This window comes from Carcharhinus amblyrhynchos, unplaced genomic scaffold (genome assembly GCF_965287045.1).
Source record: "Carcharhinus amblyrhynchos unplaced genomic scaffold, sCarAmb.v2.hapA scaffold_38, whole genome shotgun sequence".
Classification (NCBI taxonomy): domain Eukaryota; kingdom Metazoa; phylum Chordata; class Chondrichthyes; order Carcharhiniformes; family Carcharhinidae; genus Carcharhinus; species Carcharhinus amblyrhynchos.
In genome coordinates, this window is record NW_027649779.1 from 1,012,226 (window position 1) to 1,032,280 (window position 20,055).

At 40.6% G+C, this 20,055-nt stretch overlaps 1 gene segment (V, D, J or C); it reads left to right on the forward strand.

Annotated features, from left to right (window-relative positions):
* Positions 1-244: 244 nt before the first annotated feature.
* LOC145362359 (Ig heavy chain V region MOPC 21-like) lies at positions 245-9,617 on the forward strand. The segment is given in 4 exon segments: positions 245-290; positions 428-727; positions 1,937-1,987; positions 9,274-9,617. Coding segments are annotated over 4 exon segments (741 nt in total).
* Positions 9,618-20,055: the final 10,438 nt, after the last annotated feature.

Consider the following 20,055-nt stretch of genomic DNA (forward strand, 5'->3'; position numbering starts at 1 on the left):
AATAAAATGTCCATTTTAATATTAATCTATTGTAAACCTCTGAGTCCATTCTGTTGGGGGTGTGGAAGGTGGGACGTGGATCCAGGCGCCGCCTCCAGCAGGGAATCAACAGGCGGCGCCTGGAAAGCCGCCCCCTTCTTCCGGGTATTTAAATACCGCTCACTGGGACCGGAATCCAACAGTCCGGGAGTTGGTTTGTTCACTGAGTTCCTGACACAACCATTTCCCCCAAATCACCAGAAAGATGAGGTCGGCCATTTCTTTCAGTTTGTTGCTGACTTTCTTATCCGGTGAGTAGCTTTTTTTTGCATTATTGTCCAAATCTCTCACTGTTACTGACTCAATGTTAGTCTACGTCTAGAATGTTCCAGAGTCAGCAATCATTTCACTAAGATTCATCCTCTTTTTTTTTAATTTATTTTTACAGGTGTCCAGTCGGAGATTGTACTGACTCAGCCAGAGGCAGAGACCGGGCGTCCCGGAGGCTCCATGAGACTGACCTGTAAAACCAGCGGATTCAGTATTGGCAGCACTTATATGTACTGGGTCCGACAGGTTCCCGGACAGGGGCTGGAGTGGCTGCTGTGGTACTTTAGTTCATCCAGCAACAACTACACCCCAGCAATTAAGGATCGATTTACTGCGTCCAAAGAGACTTCAAACAACATCTTCTCTTTGGACATGACGAGGCTGAAGATCGAAGACACCGCCATCTATTACTGTGCAAAAGACCACAGCGAGAGGAACCAGGGATGGACCCGAACAAGAACAGCTCAAGAGGGAATTCAGCAACTTCCATTATAACCTGAAGGTCAGTATCTGTTTTAAATATAATAGTAACGACAGTGATCAGAATCAAAACACAAACTACTTCTGACAAACCTAACTTAGTGAAAATTAAACATTAAATCAGTAAAACACACAGACATAATGAGCCGAGATTTTCACTCTGTTTATATTTACTGTTTCTGCTGGATATATTGCTCGTTTTACTACTTCTGATACTTGGTGGAGGTGTTTCTAGATTGTGTTTTGTAAACAGCTGCATAAATTGTAAATTACATTAGGAATACGGGTCTATTTGAAGTAAATATTGAGCGGCAGTACTGAACAGAGAGTGAGTGCAGTTTTTGTGCGGGTGTGTGTCACTGTGATGCTACGGGGGTCACAGTGATGAGCACAGTGACATCCTCATACAAAAACCTCAGGGAAAGATATTGCACAAATTAGCAATCAGTACCACAGCAGGATTTTCAAAGTAAACGAGGCTTCAAAGAAATAATGTGTGGACGTAATATTAGTTTGTGATTAGGTATAAAACTCTTTCCATAAAATCGATATTGACCGACATGCTAAATCTACGCGGAGAGTTTAAAAGCAATCCGATACCCTTTCTAAATATAATGACCAGGTCAAGCTGAAATAACTCACTCATTCGCTCTTGGATGAGGCAGAATCAGATTTTTCACGGAGCAGTGAAATTAAATCTCTGTATTTTCCAGTTAGCAGATGGGCACAGTATTTGACACGCTGTGTCTCACTGTGATAACTGGGTGGCACAACAGTTACTGTCAATACAAAACCCCACAGCGCTAATTGACCGAGCCTGTTTTACAATTCAGCATTATTTACAGTGCTGTATTATTTATATCCCAGCACTACACAAATAGCGAGAATTAAGACGGAAAATTTATGATAACTATTTGATTATCAGCTAGTGTTTTCAATAACTTGATCATGTGATCCTCTGTGAAATATAAAACATTAAGGTTATTTATGTTGAGCGAACGGTATCCACCAGGGTAGTAAGAATGTCATGAAAAATGCAGTGATTTACTTTCTCTCTGGCTTGTGATTTTGTTTAAAAACTGATGGATTTCTGTCTATTTTGTGCAGGGCTGGTTATTGTATGACCCAGCCTAGAGAATGTGACACTGTGACGGCATGGGCTACTGGGGACAAGGGACCATGGTGACGGTGACTGCAGGTAAGAACCATGCATTTATTTAGTCAGTGTTTCATTTGAGCTTTTGTTTTATATTTTTCTCGACTTTATTAATTCACTTGTTCACTGAAATGTGGTTTGGTGGATTCTGTGCTGAAAAATCTTTACAACGTTTCAGGTGCTCCTGCTTAAATTGGGGTTACAGAATTCTACTGTTAATTGATAAGAGGTGAATTCAGTCTCTTGTTGTGATTTGGTGTTTATCTGCTGAGGACAGTGTGTGTGTCTGGGTTACATTAAATGCCTTCCTTTTGTTAAACAGTTCGGCGTTTCTGCAATGTTTAATCTCAGTGACATCTAGTGGCTGCGAGTTGCACCATCTACTCCACAAGTGTTAGAAATCGAACCCAGTCTGAGCAAAATGTGTTAAAGTTACTGCATTAATGTCATGAACATGTTCGGCTGAATCACAATGCTGGTTTTGTTATGTTATTGCTGTGCTCAGTTTAATTATTAATTACTTTGGTGATGGGCGGATTGGCTGGATTTTAAACTGAGATTTTCCGCCAATGTGAAATTTGATTCTGTTGAAACTGTTTGTAGAATTGAGCTGTTTCTGCATGAACCGGGGTTCAGTCCCTCAGTGATGTATTTTTCTGGTGAGGAGATTGTCTGTCTTAGTGACATTGAAGAAGTGAAATTTGTGAAATGGTTTGGCAATTCTGCATTATTCACACTCCGTCATACTGAGCTGTTAAACACTTTGTGATTGAATCCAGAGTCTGCGGGTTTTAAACTATTTAACGTGTGCCTACACAGAGAAATCAGGCAGGTTTTGTTGCATTTGTATTTTTTTCAATCGTAACTGATAATTGCTGGTTAAATCAAACCACCGTTTACGCCACTCGTCCAAAACACAGTTTGCCACTGCATTCCCAATTTGGGGTACGTGCAATGTTTTACCTGATGGCTGCAGGTAAATGTATAAATATGTTTGAAATCTTTTTGAAATATGACCCAATATGAATAGAATGTGGTAAAGTTTCAATGTTAATTTGTTGCACATATTTCACCTCCTCACAATGCTGTTGCTCTTATTCCAGATTTCTGTTTAGTTTAGTCATTCATATATTTGGTGACGAGTTAGTTTGCCGGATTGGATATTTTGATTTTCTTGCGATGATATTTTTGATTTCATTGAATGGCTACATTCAACGGATTCATTCCCTCATTGATTTGTTTTGGTGTGTTTCTGTTGAGGAGGTTCTGTGGTTCGGTCACAATGAATGTTTAAAATGTGCGAAATGGTTTGGTGTTTCGGCATTCTTTCTGCATTGTTTAAACTCGGTGGCACTGAAGTTACATGTTGTCTGGTTAACTGCAAAGAATCGATGAGTGTGAAAATCCTTGTAGGAGAAAAAGGCAGGTTTTGGAAAAAAATAAACATATTACAGCATTTTTTAATTAAATTTTAACTGCCGTTTACAAACTAAAATAAATCGTGACATACAACGTTCATTCGCACACCAAGTCGTTGCTGCATATACAGACTTCTCATTAACAATTTTAATCGTAAAATTAATATAAATTAAATATTTTTAAATCGGTAATATAATTCCATGTTCACCACAGATTGTTTTATATTAATATCATTATTCATTAATCCCTCCAAATAGTTGTACTGTACTTCGCACACAACTGACATGACCTTAAATGTTTTTAGGCTGGAAATATTTTGTGATAATTCAGGAAACTGTTTCAATGATAACAAGCTGTTTCCACAGCATTGCTGAGTTCATCAAGATACTTTGCATTAATTGTTATGTCCCAATGAAGTTCGTTTTCACGTAAATACGAATTTTAGAGAAGAAGACGTGGCTATTTGGCATTTTGGGTCCGATTATTACATTCTTTCTGTGGAGGCACAGCATTCCTTCCAATTCATTTGTAGTTGGATGACAAGGCAGTTACTTACTAATGTAATCTCAAAATTTTTGAAATGGTTTGGTGTTTCTCAATTGCTTCTGTATTTTTTCAGTACCGTGATCCTGAGCGGTTACACTTTTTTCCAGCTAAATTAACAAAAAAAAAGTTTAAAATATTATTTTCAGGATAAAACAAACAAGTATCAAAAAAATAAAATAAATGCACGCCAGGGCATTTTATTCATGTTAACTAATAGTTGCAGATTATAATAAAACATGAATTATAATTCTTACTGCGTCACTATATCTCTGTTAGGGACATTACACTACCGTGAACCTGTTACATTTGATGTGCTTATTTTCAGAAAAAAAGGATATATTTTATGCCCAATTTTCTAATTTAAGACAGAGAGGTACAGGTAGTTAAAAGTCGAAGGGGATTTTGAAATTAATATCAGTTTAATTTAAAATAAGTTATTAATTCTTTGTTGTAATTTGACAATTGACCACTTAGAATCCCACATTTTGAACAATCTTGACAGAGTGAACACAGTTTTCTGACAGGTGGAATTCGTTAACACTAAACAATGGTTCAATTAATGGTGTTTGAATTGTTGTAAGTGTCAATAGAAACTGGATAGAGATTGACAAGTTAGTACATGAAATTCAAAAAGATTAATTTATATACAAATATTATAATAATATTATAATAGTAATATTTGTTCTACGCTTAATCATAGCATCATGGCCCCATTACTGCTGAAAACAGAATAAATGTTGAATAAAGATGAATACATGACAGGATAGAAGAATCAATTCTATTGGAATATTATGTTTAATTCTTATTAATTATTATACTGAAGAAAAAGTCTCGACTTATTTTGTGCATCATGCTTCAATGTTGCAGAGGATTTGAATCAATTGTCCTCATTGAATTTTTCCGTGTTTAATTCAGATCTTCTTAAATTAATCAATATTTTCAGTCAGTAAATTATATGGATGATCCAAATTATTCAATCTAAGAAGCAGATTCATCGATCTCAAACTGCCAGGCCGTTACAGCAAATACAAATACAGAAGCATGCATTTTAACATGTTTGTAGGTTATAATAAGGCATTGGCAGTAAAAGTGGAAATGAAAAACATTACAACGTGATTCGATTTTAGCAAATTAATTACAGATGTTTGAATATTTCCATTCAGTAATTTGAAGTTTATTGTTTAAGATTTAATTGAAATCTAATTACTTCACAGTGTTCGAGTCAAAGGCAAGTTTTGAATGATTGAAAACTGATTTTATTACGGAGCACAAATCAGTAACAGGAGAACAAACCACCAATTAATAATAACAAAATATATTATTGGTGCTAATTAATTCAAAACAAAAAACCTTGAATATTGCACTGGTGTACAAAATACAATCCGTTTTAGAGAATACTTAATTGTATCAAAAATGAATTCAGAAACAAAACATTTCGTTACTCAGCTCTGCTCAGCTCGATAAAGTTTTTTGCCTTTATTCATGTGTTGACTACATTTAATGAAGAAATTAGTTCGTATCGTGTAATGATTTTCAAGGTTAATGTTTCCATGCTTGTTTAATTCTTATGATGTTATGGCATCTCTGTTAAAGACATTGAACTGTCCTGAAACAGATATTTTTGATTGCTCATTTTCAGCGAAATTACATCTTTATGAGAGGTGATACAGATAGAGATAAATAATTAAAAGTCAAGGGAATTTGTTTTTTTCAAATGACTATCAGTTTAATTTAAAATAGGTTATTTTTTTTTGTTGTTGTAAGTTGACTATTGATCAATGAGAATCCAAAAGTTTGAATGAAGTTTACAGATTGAACAGATCTTTCTGCTGGGAACTCGGCTGTTGCACCGTTTGTGTCTGTTCTGTTTCTGAGCGTGTGGTCACCGTGTTGGGGGCAGGAATCTGTCTGACTGGTTATAAACCTTCTGGCCCCTTCTGCTGTATTTCGGGGACTGAAATTTGATTTATTTCTTCAATACACTTGTATCTGTGAGAATTATGACTGTTTGGCTCGGCGTCTCAGAAATTAGATCCCGAAAGCATATGGTGTCCATCAGAGAAGCAGAAACTTCAGACTGTAGAGGGAGAATTGGGTGATTTTTAAGCAGTGATGTACCCGCCTTGGGAATGTTCGAATAACAAATGCAAAGTGAGATTTACTATGTCGTGTTCCGTACTACAGCAGCCGCTGAACTGTTTAGTATGACAACTGAAGGGTCAAATTCATTTACATCTTATTTTTAATCTTGTAAAGACATTTTAGAGTCATTTGCTCGGCCAGAATTTTTAATCTTCCCTAATTGTTCCTTGAGAAAGTGTTGATATGAAACATCCTTGAATAACAGCCGTCCATCTGCTGCAGACATTCGCCGTGCTGTTGGGCAGGAAGCTCCAGGATTTTGACCCTGCGACCAGGAATGAACCGAGATATTGTTTCAGGTCAGGATGGTGTGTGTTTTGGGGGGGAACTTACGGGTTGTAGTGTTTCAGATGTGGCTGCTGCCCTTGTCCCGTTGGGATGTGAAGGCAGCGGGTTTGGACAGTGTAATCTATGGAGCCTTGGTGAGTTGCTGCAGTGCATGTTGTATATAATACACACAGTGCTGACACTGCTTGTTAGTGATGGAGAGAGTGAATAGGGTGAATGAGGAGGTGGGTAAACTTGTGGATGGCTTTGCCCTGGATTGTGTCAGATTGCGTGAGGTTTTACAAGTTTCTCTCATCGAGGAAAGAGGAAATTATACAATTGTGACTGACTTGTGAAAGATTTAAATGTTTTTCAAACACTTGCCCCACAGTCCGCATTGTGCTCGCTTGTCACTCCCACTTACTGTGTGAGTGGGTGAGTATGTGTGGAGTGAGGGTGCTTTTCCAGACTGAATCAGCCAGATAGAGACTTACACACATCACACACTCTCACACACATAAATACACACATACAGACGCTCATATTCTCTCACAGATACATACGCACACTTACTTTCTCTCTCAAACGATATTTCACACACATTCTCTTTCTCTCACGGTCTACATACTCTGTCTCAAATACAAATACAGACACACTCTCGCTCTCTCAATCAGTCTCTCACATCTCATACACAAAAACACTCACGCACACACTTCCACACACATTCTCTCTAACGCACAGACACACACATACACACACATACACACAGGCATAGTCTCACGCTCTCGCACACGCACTCTCTCTCCCACACTCTGTCACACACACTCAAGTGGTCTCACATTTATTCGCACACATTCTCTCTCAATTCCTCTTGCACACACATCTATCTCTCTTTCTCTGTCTCTCTCTCACACACATATATTTCTATCCCTTTTGTACGCACTATTTCGCGCCTTTACATTCTTGCTCTCACACACTAGCTCTCTCACGAACACTGTCTCACAAACATAGACCGAGGCACACACTCTAGCTTATACAGCAAGATGGTAATGGTTGTTGGAGGTCAAACATCCAAGTTGAGATATCACTGCAAGAGTTCGGCAGGGGACTGTTCTGGGTCCAACAATCTTCTATTGCTTCATCAATGACACATTTCATCCAACGTGAGGTCAGAAGTAGGGATTTCCATGTGTTACACCGGACACAAAGACACAATCAATAAGGAGGGATCTGGCTGAGACTAAGTCCGCCTGGCTCCCCAATACTGGTGTAAACTTGGTGTTTGATTCCTGTGTGAGCCTAGTTTTGCTGGAAGCTTCCCTTCCAGCTCCCTCAGTCTGTCTATTTGTTCACTGATCCGTGTTTCTGAAAGAAAGGCCCCGACATTAAAGCAGCTGCCCGGTGATCTACACTGATTCCTGACTTTACACAGCCCTGTTACTGAAAGCTGATCAATGGAGAGAATCGGGAAAAGATCGATGGAGAGGGAGAGGAGGAGGTGGCTCACTGACTCTCTCACCCTCACCCACACTGACTCACTCACCCTCAATCTCTCATCCTCACTCAGAGAACTTCACTCACTCACCCTCACTCACCCACCTTCCCTCACTGACACACTCTCACTCACTCACTCTCACTCACTCACCCTCAATCTCTCATCCTCACTCAAATAACTTCACTCACTCATCTTATCTTACCTACCTTCTCTCGCTGACACACTCTCTCATTCAATCTCCCTCACTCACTCACCTTCACTAACCTTCACACATCCTCACTCACTCTCCCTCATTCTTTCAATCTTGCTTACCTACACTCATCCAACCACCTTCACTCACCTACCCTCTCTCACTCACTGTCATTTACTCACGCTCTCTTACCCTCACCCACACTTACTCACCCTCAATCGCTCATCGTCACTCAAAGAAGTTCGCTCACTTAAACTCTCTTACCCACCTTCCGTCACGCATACACCGTCACTCATCCACTCTCACTCATTTAATCACTCACCCTCACACACTCACATTCTCTCACCCACACTCACAAAATCTGTGTGGGGAAGGTCTGCAACGAGAGAGAAGAAAGATCTCAAGCGGCAGTTTGGTGTTTAAATGTGGGAGCTGCCCTGGGAGTGCAGAGAACTGAAGGGAGTCGCTGGGGGCTCGGGGCCAGGGACAATGACAAAGAGTCAGGGGGGAACAGGAGGCGAGGGAAAGGGCAGAGAGCCGGGGTGGGGGGAGGGCAGAGAGCCGGGGGAAACAGCAGAGAGCTGGGGGAAGGGCAGAGAGGCCGGGGAAAGGGCACTAGTGTGGAGATGCCGGGGTGAGTTTGGTGTGGGCACAGTAAGGATCTCACTGCACCACGTTAAAGTCCAACAGGCTTATTTGGAATCACAAGCTGTTGGAGCTCCCTCATCAGGTAAGTGGATGATATGAACGAAGAGAAAACTTCTTCATCACAAAGTGTTGTTTGAGAAATAAATGGTTGCTGCAATAATGGAGAAAAACTTTGCTGTTCACTGTTAATCCAGTGAATGACATGTCATTGTGAGAATAACAGAATGTGTTTTTTTTCCTTCCTAATTTGATAGAAGTGGAGACAGGGATATGAGTTTCTACAGAGATGACAATTCCCAAATGATAAAAGTAACATAATCTCAAAGGCGGAAGAAAGTTTTAATCCGGAAGTGTTAGGAAAGTCCATAATTTTAATCAATGTTCGAGATAGAAACATAGAAAATAGAAGCTGGACTAGACCATTCGGCCCATTGAGCCGACTCCGCCATTCACTTTGGTCAGAGCTCATCAATATCCTGATCACACCTACTACCCATATCCCTGCATCCCTTTAACACCAAGAGCTATATCTAATACAGAAACATATTTGTAACAGTATGTTTGATGACTTAATAAACGCAAATAAGAGTCTAACTTGTTCAATCGGCTATCCTTTCCCAGCGACACCGTCTCCGCCCACTCTCTACGGCCTGGTGTCCTCCTGTCAGCAACAGAACTCCGACGGCTCCATCACTTACGGCTGTTTGGCGATGGATTACCTTCCAGATGTTTCCAAAGTGACATGGAAGAAAAATGGGCAGCCGTTCACCACTGGGTTTAAGACGTACCCTTCAGTGAGAAACACGAAGGGAACCTACACCCTGAGCAGCCAGTTAACCATCAGCGACTCAGCGGGAGAATGTCCCAGAATAGACTGTGAGGTTCGACACATCAGCACAGTCAAGAGCGTTGAAATACCATGTAAGTGTTGTGGAGCTTGTGTAAAACAGAAACACTGTGGTTAATACGTAGGGCCTTGGTTATAACTCAGTTAAATAGATGTGCATAATCCAGACCCCTGGATTGTTCCGGCTAGTGTCTATTGACTGCAAATGAGTTGCTAATGTAGTCAAAAGTTTAATTGATCCACATCTTCTGGAAATGACGAATGTGCTTTTTTTCGGAAGGTCCTAAAGTTTTCCATCCAACCATTATCCTCACCGTGAGTTCGAGTGAAGAAATCTCAAGCAGCAAATTTGCAACCATCGTCTGTTCAATCATCGATTTCCAGCCAGGGTCACTGACGGTGAAGTGGCTGAAGAATGGGGAACCCGTGCATTCAGGAATTGTCACCTCTCCCGCCTGTCAAGTGAACGGGAACTTCTCGGCCAGCAGCCGGCTGACAGTCCCCGCTGGGGAATGGTTCAGCAAAGCGGTCTATACCTGCCAGGTCACTCATCAAGGATTCACTCAGAGTCAGAACATCAGCGCATTTCAGGGTAAGAGACTCAAACAGAAGACAAAATATATCATTCCGATATGAATTGGAATTAAGGATCTGTTAATTTTGGTTAAAAGCGTAGAACAACTATGTTATTGTCATGTAGTTTGCTGCATTAGGACAGTGCCTCGTTCAGAATTTCATCAGAAAAAAAACAATTTTTTGGTTATTCCTTCGTGAGATTTGCATTTATTTCCCAAACCTGAGGGCACTACAGTGTCAACCACGTTGCTGTGCATCTGCAGTCACATGCATGCCAGGCCAGATAAAGACAGCAGATTTACTTTTCTAAGGAGCATTTGTGAACTTGGAGGGGTTTTGCAACAATAGCTTCATGATATCCATTCGAACTTTTAATTATAGAACACAAATTCCAAACTTGCAGTGATGAGATTCGAATCTGTGTCCCCAGAAACTTGCTTTTCGTTACAAGTCCATTGACAACAGCATATGCCACTAACTCCCCTTAAAAGAGTGCCCTTTCCCGGTTTGAAGTAATACAATGAGCGAGGTGGCCTTGCTGTTAGCTTTTTCCTGAGACAGCTGGTAAGATTTGGAGAGACAGAAGGTTCGGATTGTTTCACACGTCACAGCACAGGGGTAAAATATTGGAAAGTGCATCCATCCTATTTATAAACCAACGGTCAGTACTTTTTCCCTGAGTTCAGGATGGTGTATTTGTTTGGGAATCCTGCAATGTTGAGTCATGAAAATTGTACCGCTGCAACAATACTTTAATAAAGGGAATAAGTTCATAGAACAAGTTGATTGTTCATCGCCTGTTGAAGCGGAAAGGTGATAGTTCGAGATTGAAGGTGACTTCGTCTTCTTCAGGCTGAAGAATGCTGTCCTGTTTCTGAAGGGTGAGCTTGAGTTGATTTTCATTTTTCATTCTCAGATCCTTCCCAGTGCCATGTTCCTACAGTGAAGATACAGCCACCACCAATACAACAGGTCTTACTGGAGGCGACCGCGACCTTAACCTGCATCATTTCTCATGCTCCTGATGGAGTTAACGTGTCCTGGATCGGAGAGAGGAAGTATTTGAAATCAGAGATTGCCGAAAACCCGGGAGTGGATCCTGACAGCGTGATCAGCAAATTAAACATCTCGACACAAGCCTGGCGGAGAGGTGCTGTGTTTGAGTGCATGGTGAGCCATCAGGATGTACCGACTCCTTTAAGAAAATCCATCCACAAGGAAACAGGTGAGCTGAGAGATTGAAAGAATAAATGTGTTACTGTGTCGAGTAATGGTCAATATTTAGCAGTCAATGCAATAATGGTCACCCCTGAGTAGAAACTCGATTAACTAAAGACTCTGGGCCTATAGAATTGTTATAGATATTGATATTGTTACGGGGAAATTTGATGTGTCGATGAATGAAAAGTCAACTGAAGGCGATGCTATTGGGTTTAGATCAAATAAGGAGGGGCGAGACTGATCTGGAACATAAAACACAGAAAACTAAAACAAAATGTAGATCAGTTGGGCCGAACAGCCTGATTCTGTGCTGTAAACTTTCGGAAATTCCCCAGTCCGCCCCCCTGAGTTATTTGAGAAAACAATTGCGTTCACCTCTCCTCCAAGCTGCAAATCAAAAATGGAAAATTTTACAATCGAAATTGCAGCATATTTTTTCTGATATCTAACCAGCCGCTTCATTGTCTCCAGAATTCTCTAGTGTATTGATATTTATTGTACATTTTCTGCAGATCCAAATCCGCAGGAACCGGTTGTCTCTGTCCTCCTGCTCTCGGCAGAAGAAGTCTCCGCTCAGAGTTTCGTCTCCCTCAGCTGCTTAGTGAGAGGTTTCTCCCCCCGAGAGATCTTCGTCAAGTGGACCGTCAACGACAAGCCGGTGAATCACAGGAACTACAGGAACACCGAGGTGGTGGCGGAGAACGGCGATAGCTCCTTCTTCATGTACAGCCTGTTATCCGTTGAAAAAGAGGAATGGTCCAGCGGCGCTTCTTACTCCTGTGTGGTGGGACATGAAGCCATCCCCTTGAAGTTCACCAACAGGACAGTTGACAAATCCAGCGGTAAACTCAGTTTTATGGACATTTCCCTTGCACTGAAGAAAATCGTTAAGCCATGTGATTGAGGATCAATCGTTTCCATTAAAAACTTCAACAAAAATAATAAAATATTTTCCCCTAACGATAAATGAAATACCCAATTGCTTAATTGGTTGTTTTTCAGTTTTACTTCCATTATATATCTTTGGTTTGACTCAGATGTTTCCAGTTTCGGGCTCAAGTTTTGTTGAACCAGTTCACCCTGCTCAGATAGACTCTGGGTTCGAGACAGGGTAGAGCCCATTCATCACAGGATTCTGCAAAATATCTTTACTGACTTTCCTCTCGTTGAGGAAAAATCCGACAATTTCAACACTTCTGACAAACAAGCACGACATTTAGATCTGGGTGTTCCTGCTTCTCTCATTGTCCATGTCTTTATCCATGGATACCAGCGTTAAGCTGCTGCACCGCACCCACTGGGAACTGAAGTGAGGGTCACACAGAAACATGTAGTACTAATCTCCCCATCAGAGAGAGGGAGGGTGAAATTGCTAACATACCGGATTCCTACTCACCCAAGAAGAGAGGGCAGAAGCAGTAGCTAACCCATGTACCACTACTTCCCCAATGAAAAGAGGAGGAAGGTTTAATCCATTGTACCTCCACTTCCTCAGTGGTTAGAACCATCAGGGGCATTGCTTCACCCGGTAGAGAGAGGGAAACTCTGAGTTCACTCTCCTACCTCTGCGTTTGGAAGTGAACGGCTATCTACTATAAGGACCCAACAGCACAAATTAGCTCCCGGTTTACTTGCTCCAGGTGCTGAAATATCATTATCTCAATCATTGTAATACGTATGTACTTGTGCAACATGATTTAAACATGATTCAATACTCTTGTTCCTGTTAGTCATGTTTTGGCACAGATTTCCCATGATACAAATTTAAACAAATAATAGAATCCTCACCGATTTTCACTTGTCTGTCCCGGGTTTCTGAGATCCATAAATGATTTATTCCATTCGAGCTCCTGATGTCACCGTGGCACTGACATAAAATAAATTCATGCAGCAAACACTGACGATATAGTCCATTATTCGTATTGTTCGGATCATGTTCAGTTAATGATTGCAGTAAAACTTGGAGCAACAGTTAAAAAGTACACAGACTGACAATACTGCACAGGAGTGCCATAATTATAAGCACACACATAGACGTGTGTGTGTGCGCGCTTACACACACACACACACACACTCACACACACACATCGACACAAATGCACAAATACACGCACAAATACACATACTCACACATATGCACACAAATACAGAAAGACACAAGTAAATACACCCAATCGCATGCAGATCCCCCCCACCCCCCACCACACACCCACCCACACACACACACACACACATACTGAAAAACGGACAAGCACATTCAAATACAAACACAAAAACACACAAATGCACAACACATATAAATGCATACACAAAAACACAGAGAAACATGCATGCATACAAATATGTATTCATACACCATAAGTACATGCAACATATGCACAAACAGACACAAACACGCACGCTCACGCAAATACACTCATGGGCAACACATACACGAAGAAAAATACACATACACAAATACGCACAGACACAAATACTGCCATGCACAAATGTATAGAGGCACACATACATTCATTCTGTCTCTCACCACACGCACACACACTTACACACCCAGACACACCCACACCCACATACGCACCCACACTTACACACACATATACACACACCCACACACACACACACTTACACACCCACACCCACACACACACATTTACACACACACATAGACATGCAAACACACAAGTACAACACACGCATAAACATATGCAAATAGGTGCACAGATCCAAACTCAAACAGATACATGTATATTCACATTATAGACAGAAGCACTTGCATGCAGATGCACATACATACACAAGCACTTACGTACACTCAGATTAATACATGTTATCAGATTTTCACACTGACAGGAATATAGATACAGAGACACGTAATGTTCTACACATTAACACTCAAACATGGAAAATACATATAAACACATTAACAGACTGCACATAGATGGCCAGACAGTCAAACTTTTACATGCAACATATTACCATGCTCAAATAGAACAGAACACCATAGCACACACTGCTGCACACGGAAACACAAACATCGTTATGAAGAACTATCAACACGGATATACAGACAGTAACATGTTAACAGACTCGCACACACAAAAAAAGATGGAGGAACAGACTCACACAGAATGGGAAGGAAACCACCCTCGTGTGACAGAAATTAACATATTAAAATAGGCATAAGCACATGCACACATTGTGCGTGACATTAGTAAATATGTATCGACTTCACACAATAAGAGGCATGCATCCACAATGTCAGCCGAATAAAATATACACAGACGCAGAAACACAACAACGCAAATCAACAAGCACAAACAAATGAACACGTTCATTAACCCTCATGCGCACACATTAACGCAGTGCCAAAGGTTAATGCAGACCACGAGATTCTCATGCATATGCACACAAACGCAAATTGCATCGATAAACACTTTGAGAAACTGAATTTAAGCTCACGATCTACTAAGCATTTCCACCATCAATGAGAAAAGATCGGAAATTACATCCCGGCTCTTAAACAGCAGCATTCACAGTTTACAGATCAGTAAACATCTGTGAAAACAAGCATTGATCAGTGAACGTTCCTCCATATCAGTGATAACATTCTTCAATGCTATGAAATGTTCAAAAATGAACTGACACTCAAGAAAACATCTTCAGTGCTTCTGACATGGACTGTCCAAGGAATGTAAAGATCAGCTGTGAAAATAATTACGGAGATCGGCTACTGAGTGTCCTGAACTTAATCGTAGATATATATCGAAAATTATACAGATGATATATTAACAGTTATGAAGGAGAACAGGGAAAGAAAAATAACAATAAGATTCCCTGGATCAATAAAGTAATCTAATTTCATTTCCTGGTCTCCATCCCCTAGACATCACCGATCACATCTGGATTGAAGGCAATGAGGATAATAACAGCAACATCTGGACAACCGCTTCCACATTCATAGTCCTGTTCTTCCTGAGCATTTTCTACAGCACTGCCGTCACTCTGGTGAAGGTGAGATGATTCAATTCACTCACATTTCAAACTGGCAGAATGGATTTGAAAATCTCTCAATGTTTCACTGATTAAAAACTCCAATATTAATCTACTGCATAGAACATAGAACACTACAGCACAAACAGGCCCTTCGGCCCACGAGTTGCGCCGATCACATCAACACCTATCTATAATCCCCAATCCCATAAAACCCCATATACTCATCCAGAAGTCTTTTAAAAGACCCCAGCGAGTTCGCCTCCACCACCACTGACGGCAGCCGATTCCATTCACTCACCACCCTCTGAGTGAAAAACTTACCCCTAACATCACTTCTGTATCATAAACATCTGCTCCAATATTGTATTTTTCTTTTACAGATCAAACAATGAGTTGAATTTTGAACGCAATAGACTTACCACAGATGATATCAAAATCTCTGGATGACACAGAAACAATATCTGCTGTCAGTGACTGTATCAGGAAAAAAATTCTCAGGTTGTCATTCTGAATCTGTAACTGAGGTAATGGTAGACATTATTTCAGTTTTCAGTGTGAAATATACGAAGCACTTTTGTTATAATGTAATTGTGGTTAATAGATTAAATACCATGTATAATTACGAAACTTTTTTCATTCCTCATTCATATCTGATAATTCCTCTTTCTATTAAGATCCTGTTTCCTCTTTCTGGTGTGTGTACCAGATGTACAAATATTGATGGATTCCCTGTGCACGTTTTCTGTTCTCAATGTGAAGCTCGATCGTTATGTTCACTTTTCTTGCTTAAAACAAATGTCGCTGTAAAATATTCTCTGAATTTTTAAAATAAATATTGAATGAAATTTTAACCAACTCTGGCTTGGATTAATTCCTTTCTCTTCAAAACCCATCAACTCTGCCCCATTTTCCCTATTATACGGTTTTCCCCTCTTTCCCAGGCAGGGATTTTTCCCAGTCATGTGTGGGATGTGGTTGAACTGAAGGCCCTTTAGTGAAAGAGCCACTCTGCCACCCAGTGACCTATCCGTTTAAATACACATTCATCGCTGCCTTTTCATGAGAAAATCCAGAGACGTGAGTGAATAATGCGGAGAACTGCGGCGATTTCACGCATAAACTGGTCTGTCACTGACCAGTTTCAGGTAATCCTAAACAGCAAAATGTCATCTTCATTCGAGGCCAATGCAGGACAGTGTGTGACAGAAGATAGTTTTCTATGCACTGCCTCTTAAAGCAACGCTATCAGTGTCGCTGTAGCGTGGGTTACCAGAGTGTATCTCTCTTTATATCGTCCGATGAAATACTTCCCAGACAGGCAAACCACAAGCTGGATAGAGGAAACATCCAGAACAGATATGCAAATCATGACATGAAATGAAGAAATTGAGGTGTATTTCACTTAAACACATCATCGATTACAAATTTCTAAATTATGACTAGTGTTGTGGGTAATTTGACAATTTGAGATTGTCTTTAACTGTAGACAATATAAAACTCACGAGACAGATATCTGTGTGTGAGGGGGTAACATTAATTGAAAATAAAAGCAAAATATACAGCTGCCTGGAGATCACCAAGAGGATTAAGTGGCTCTGGAATAGAGCGGCAGCACCTTCCCTATGAATCTAACTTGTACAATCAATAACAGATCAATTATAGATGTTCTTACCGATCATTCCCACCTCATATTAGATTAAAACCAATTACATTCTGTCAACATACATCAATAATAATTCCTGACACATTTCTCAGTCAATCGCATTTTACATCCCTGCGTAATGATATCTAATTCGTCCATTTAGTACCAATGCTGACTCCCATTTTGGTTGAACTCACTTCCCTCTGCTGTGTGGCTAAGAACTCTCATTTAGAGGTCAATGTGAAAATACCCGCTGACTCATTCGCAAAACTGGGCAAACACGTGATCCTGGGTCCCAGTACGATCTATTCTGTGTGTAAACATTGAATGCCCCCATTCATAAAGTTGCAAAATGTATTCCCTCGCCAGAAACTTTCAGATAATAATTTTGCTAACTACGAAGATTCCCAGGCCATTGGCTCTCAACTCTTCAATTTTACCATCACGTATTACAGTGACTTGCTTTTGGCTGAAATGAACAACAATTTATTCAATACATAAATTACATTTAAAATATGAGCATATATGTTTTATAATCATAACTGTTTATTTAATTCTCCTATTGCATCCACATATGTGTAAAGTATTTTCTTCATTACCTTATCATCATTGTTTCAAGATTTATTTTGTTTTTTTTTGTAGTGTCTTATGTGTTATGTCAAAAACATTGTCAATTGGTTAATAATTTCCCCCCCTTCAGTCGTATGTCAGATAAGCACATCATGGATTACAAATTTTCCAATTATGACTAGATTGGGATCTATGGAATTGACCACAGAGAAACAAAAACGCAGACGTTTCAGAAAGCTGGGACCCATTGGATACAAGTAACCACTTATTCTCCGAGACTGGGGCCTTCTGACAAAGATATTTCAGCTTCACATTCGGGTAAAACAAACACAGATAGACTTTTTTCTCTTATTGCTCCATGAGATAGGAAAAGACTCCACTGTCCAGAAAACACATTGACTGTCTGGCTGTAACCATTAAACATCCCCCACTGCCTTCTGTTTCTAGTATGCATTTCTCCCTGTTCAGATTCATTCTCCATGATACTAATGCCCAGAATTCACTGAACATCACCTTAGGGACCCTCTCTCTGTGTTCTGTTCTCTCTGATACCATCCACCTGAAATTATGGAAATCCCATGGGATCCGCCTCGTTCCCATCTGCAATTTAATGTGCAATACTGTTTTGTAGGTAACTTTTCTTCTGTTACTCCTCATATACCACATGTTAATTCTGAATGTTGCTCTATGAGATTGGTGCTGTCAATGGCTCTATCGTTCTGATGTTAGATGGCAATATTTATTGTCTTTGTAAGAATGGAAGACATTGTGGTGTTATCCTCTGTGTAAGCAAGTCGGGTTTCAAACTTGACTTCTGTAAACAACACGTTACTAGTCAGTATCTGGATCATATAATCAGGTTCAACCGAAAGCTAGAGGTGAAAGTGGAGAAAGGGAAAAGCAGAGCCTTCTTCAGTTCATTTCGTAACTTCGTTTAGGCTACAGCATAGATAAAAGAGCTTTTGCATGAACTGAGTAACTGGAGCATGAAGTGCAGGTCATTGACATCCAGGCTGGTGAAGTAGGCCTCACCCTTAAGTCGCACGGAGAGGAAATCTTCTGTCTTAACTGCTGATGACAGCGGCTGAGTGACAGAATCTCTACGGCCCATATTTGGATAAGTGTTGTCTTGGCCCGGAGGAGGTGGAGTCGTAAGAAAAGATTCTCCACTCCAGTGCAGTGGAGAAGTTGAAAAAAGAAAACATAAATAAAATCGCGTTAGAACTTATGATCTGAAATCTTTGAACTTAAGAACATATAAGAACATAAGAAATAGGAGCAGGAGTAGGCCAACCAGCCCTTCGAGACTGCCCCGCCATTCAGTAAGATCATGGCTGATCTGTCGTGGCTCAGTTCCACATTCCCGCCCTCTCCCCATAACCCTTAATCCCCTCTCTTATCAAAAACCCATCAACCCGCGTCTTAAAAATATTTAGCGAGGCAGCCTCCACCACTTCAACGGGCAGAGAATTCCAGAGATTCACCACCCTTTGAGTGAAGAAGTTCCTCCTCAACTCCGTTCTAAACCGCCTCCCCTTTATCTTGAGGCTGTGCCTCCGAGTCCTACTATCCTTTCTGAGTGGGAAGAGTCTCTCCACCTCTATCCTATCCATCCCATTCATCATCTTATACGTCTCAATGAGATCTCCCCTCATTCGTCTAAACTCTAACGAGTACAAGCCTAGTTTATTCAGCCTCTCCTCATAGCTCAACCCCCTCAACTCCGGCATCAGCCTAGTAAACCTCCTCTGCACTCACACACTTGAGTTCTGAAGGCTCACAGGTGGTAGAAATCTGCAATTTCTAGTTCCATGTCGCGGCCACCAGAGGGCAGGAGGATTCCGTGTTGGGTCCAATGTCGGGAGAATTACAGAGTCACTCGCACGGCCAGGAACAATATTGAGAGAATGTAATTAGAAGAACAAATGTTGAAACAGAAATATTACATTAGATTTGACAGTAATTTTTTTTTTCACGGAAGTATTATTATGAGTTGTTAAACTGTTGATTTGCTGAAACTATTCACGTTCATTGAGCTTGGCGCTCGGCATTCTTTGTGATGTATGGCGGGCAGTATGTGAGCTGCAGACGGAAAAGCGCCGCCCATTTCCAAACAGTCGAGTTAGTAACATTGGTGTTTTCAGTTACCAGTGTTTTCAGTCTTCAAATGTTGCGTTTTTTTTTCAACAAGTATATTTTGGTGAAGAATCCGAAAGTGTGGGCTGGTTGTTCTAGCGGTATGATTCTCACTTTGGGTTATTTTGGTCAAAGTGTGAGAGGGTTGAGCCCTTTCATGTTATTTCCCCATTGCCCAAATCGCAGAGTTTACTCATGTCATTCCAGTGCAGGCGGCAGGATTGTTTCACTTGGGGTTTGGTTTGTGAATCTGAGCACAAACTGCAGGTAATCCATCAGCACAACAAACCCGCTTGGAAAACATTTTCAAAAGGGCTGACTTGGAAGGAGACATTTATTTTGTCAACATTCACCTGTTCAAGGGACACCATAATTGTCCGTTTAGGCAGCTGGCCAAATGTTTCTTTTCATTCATTAA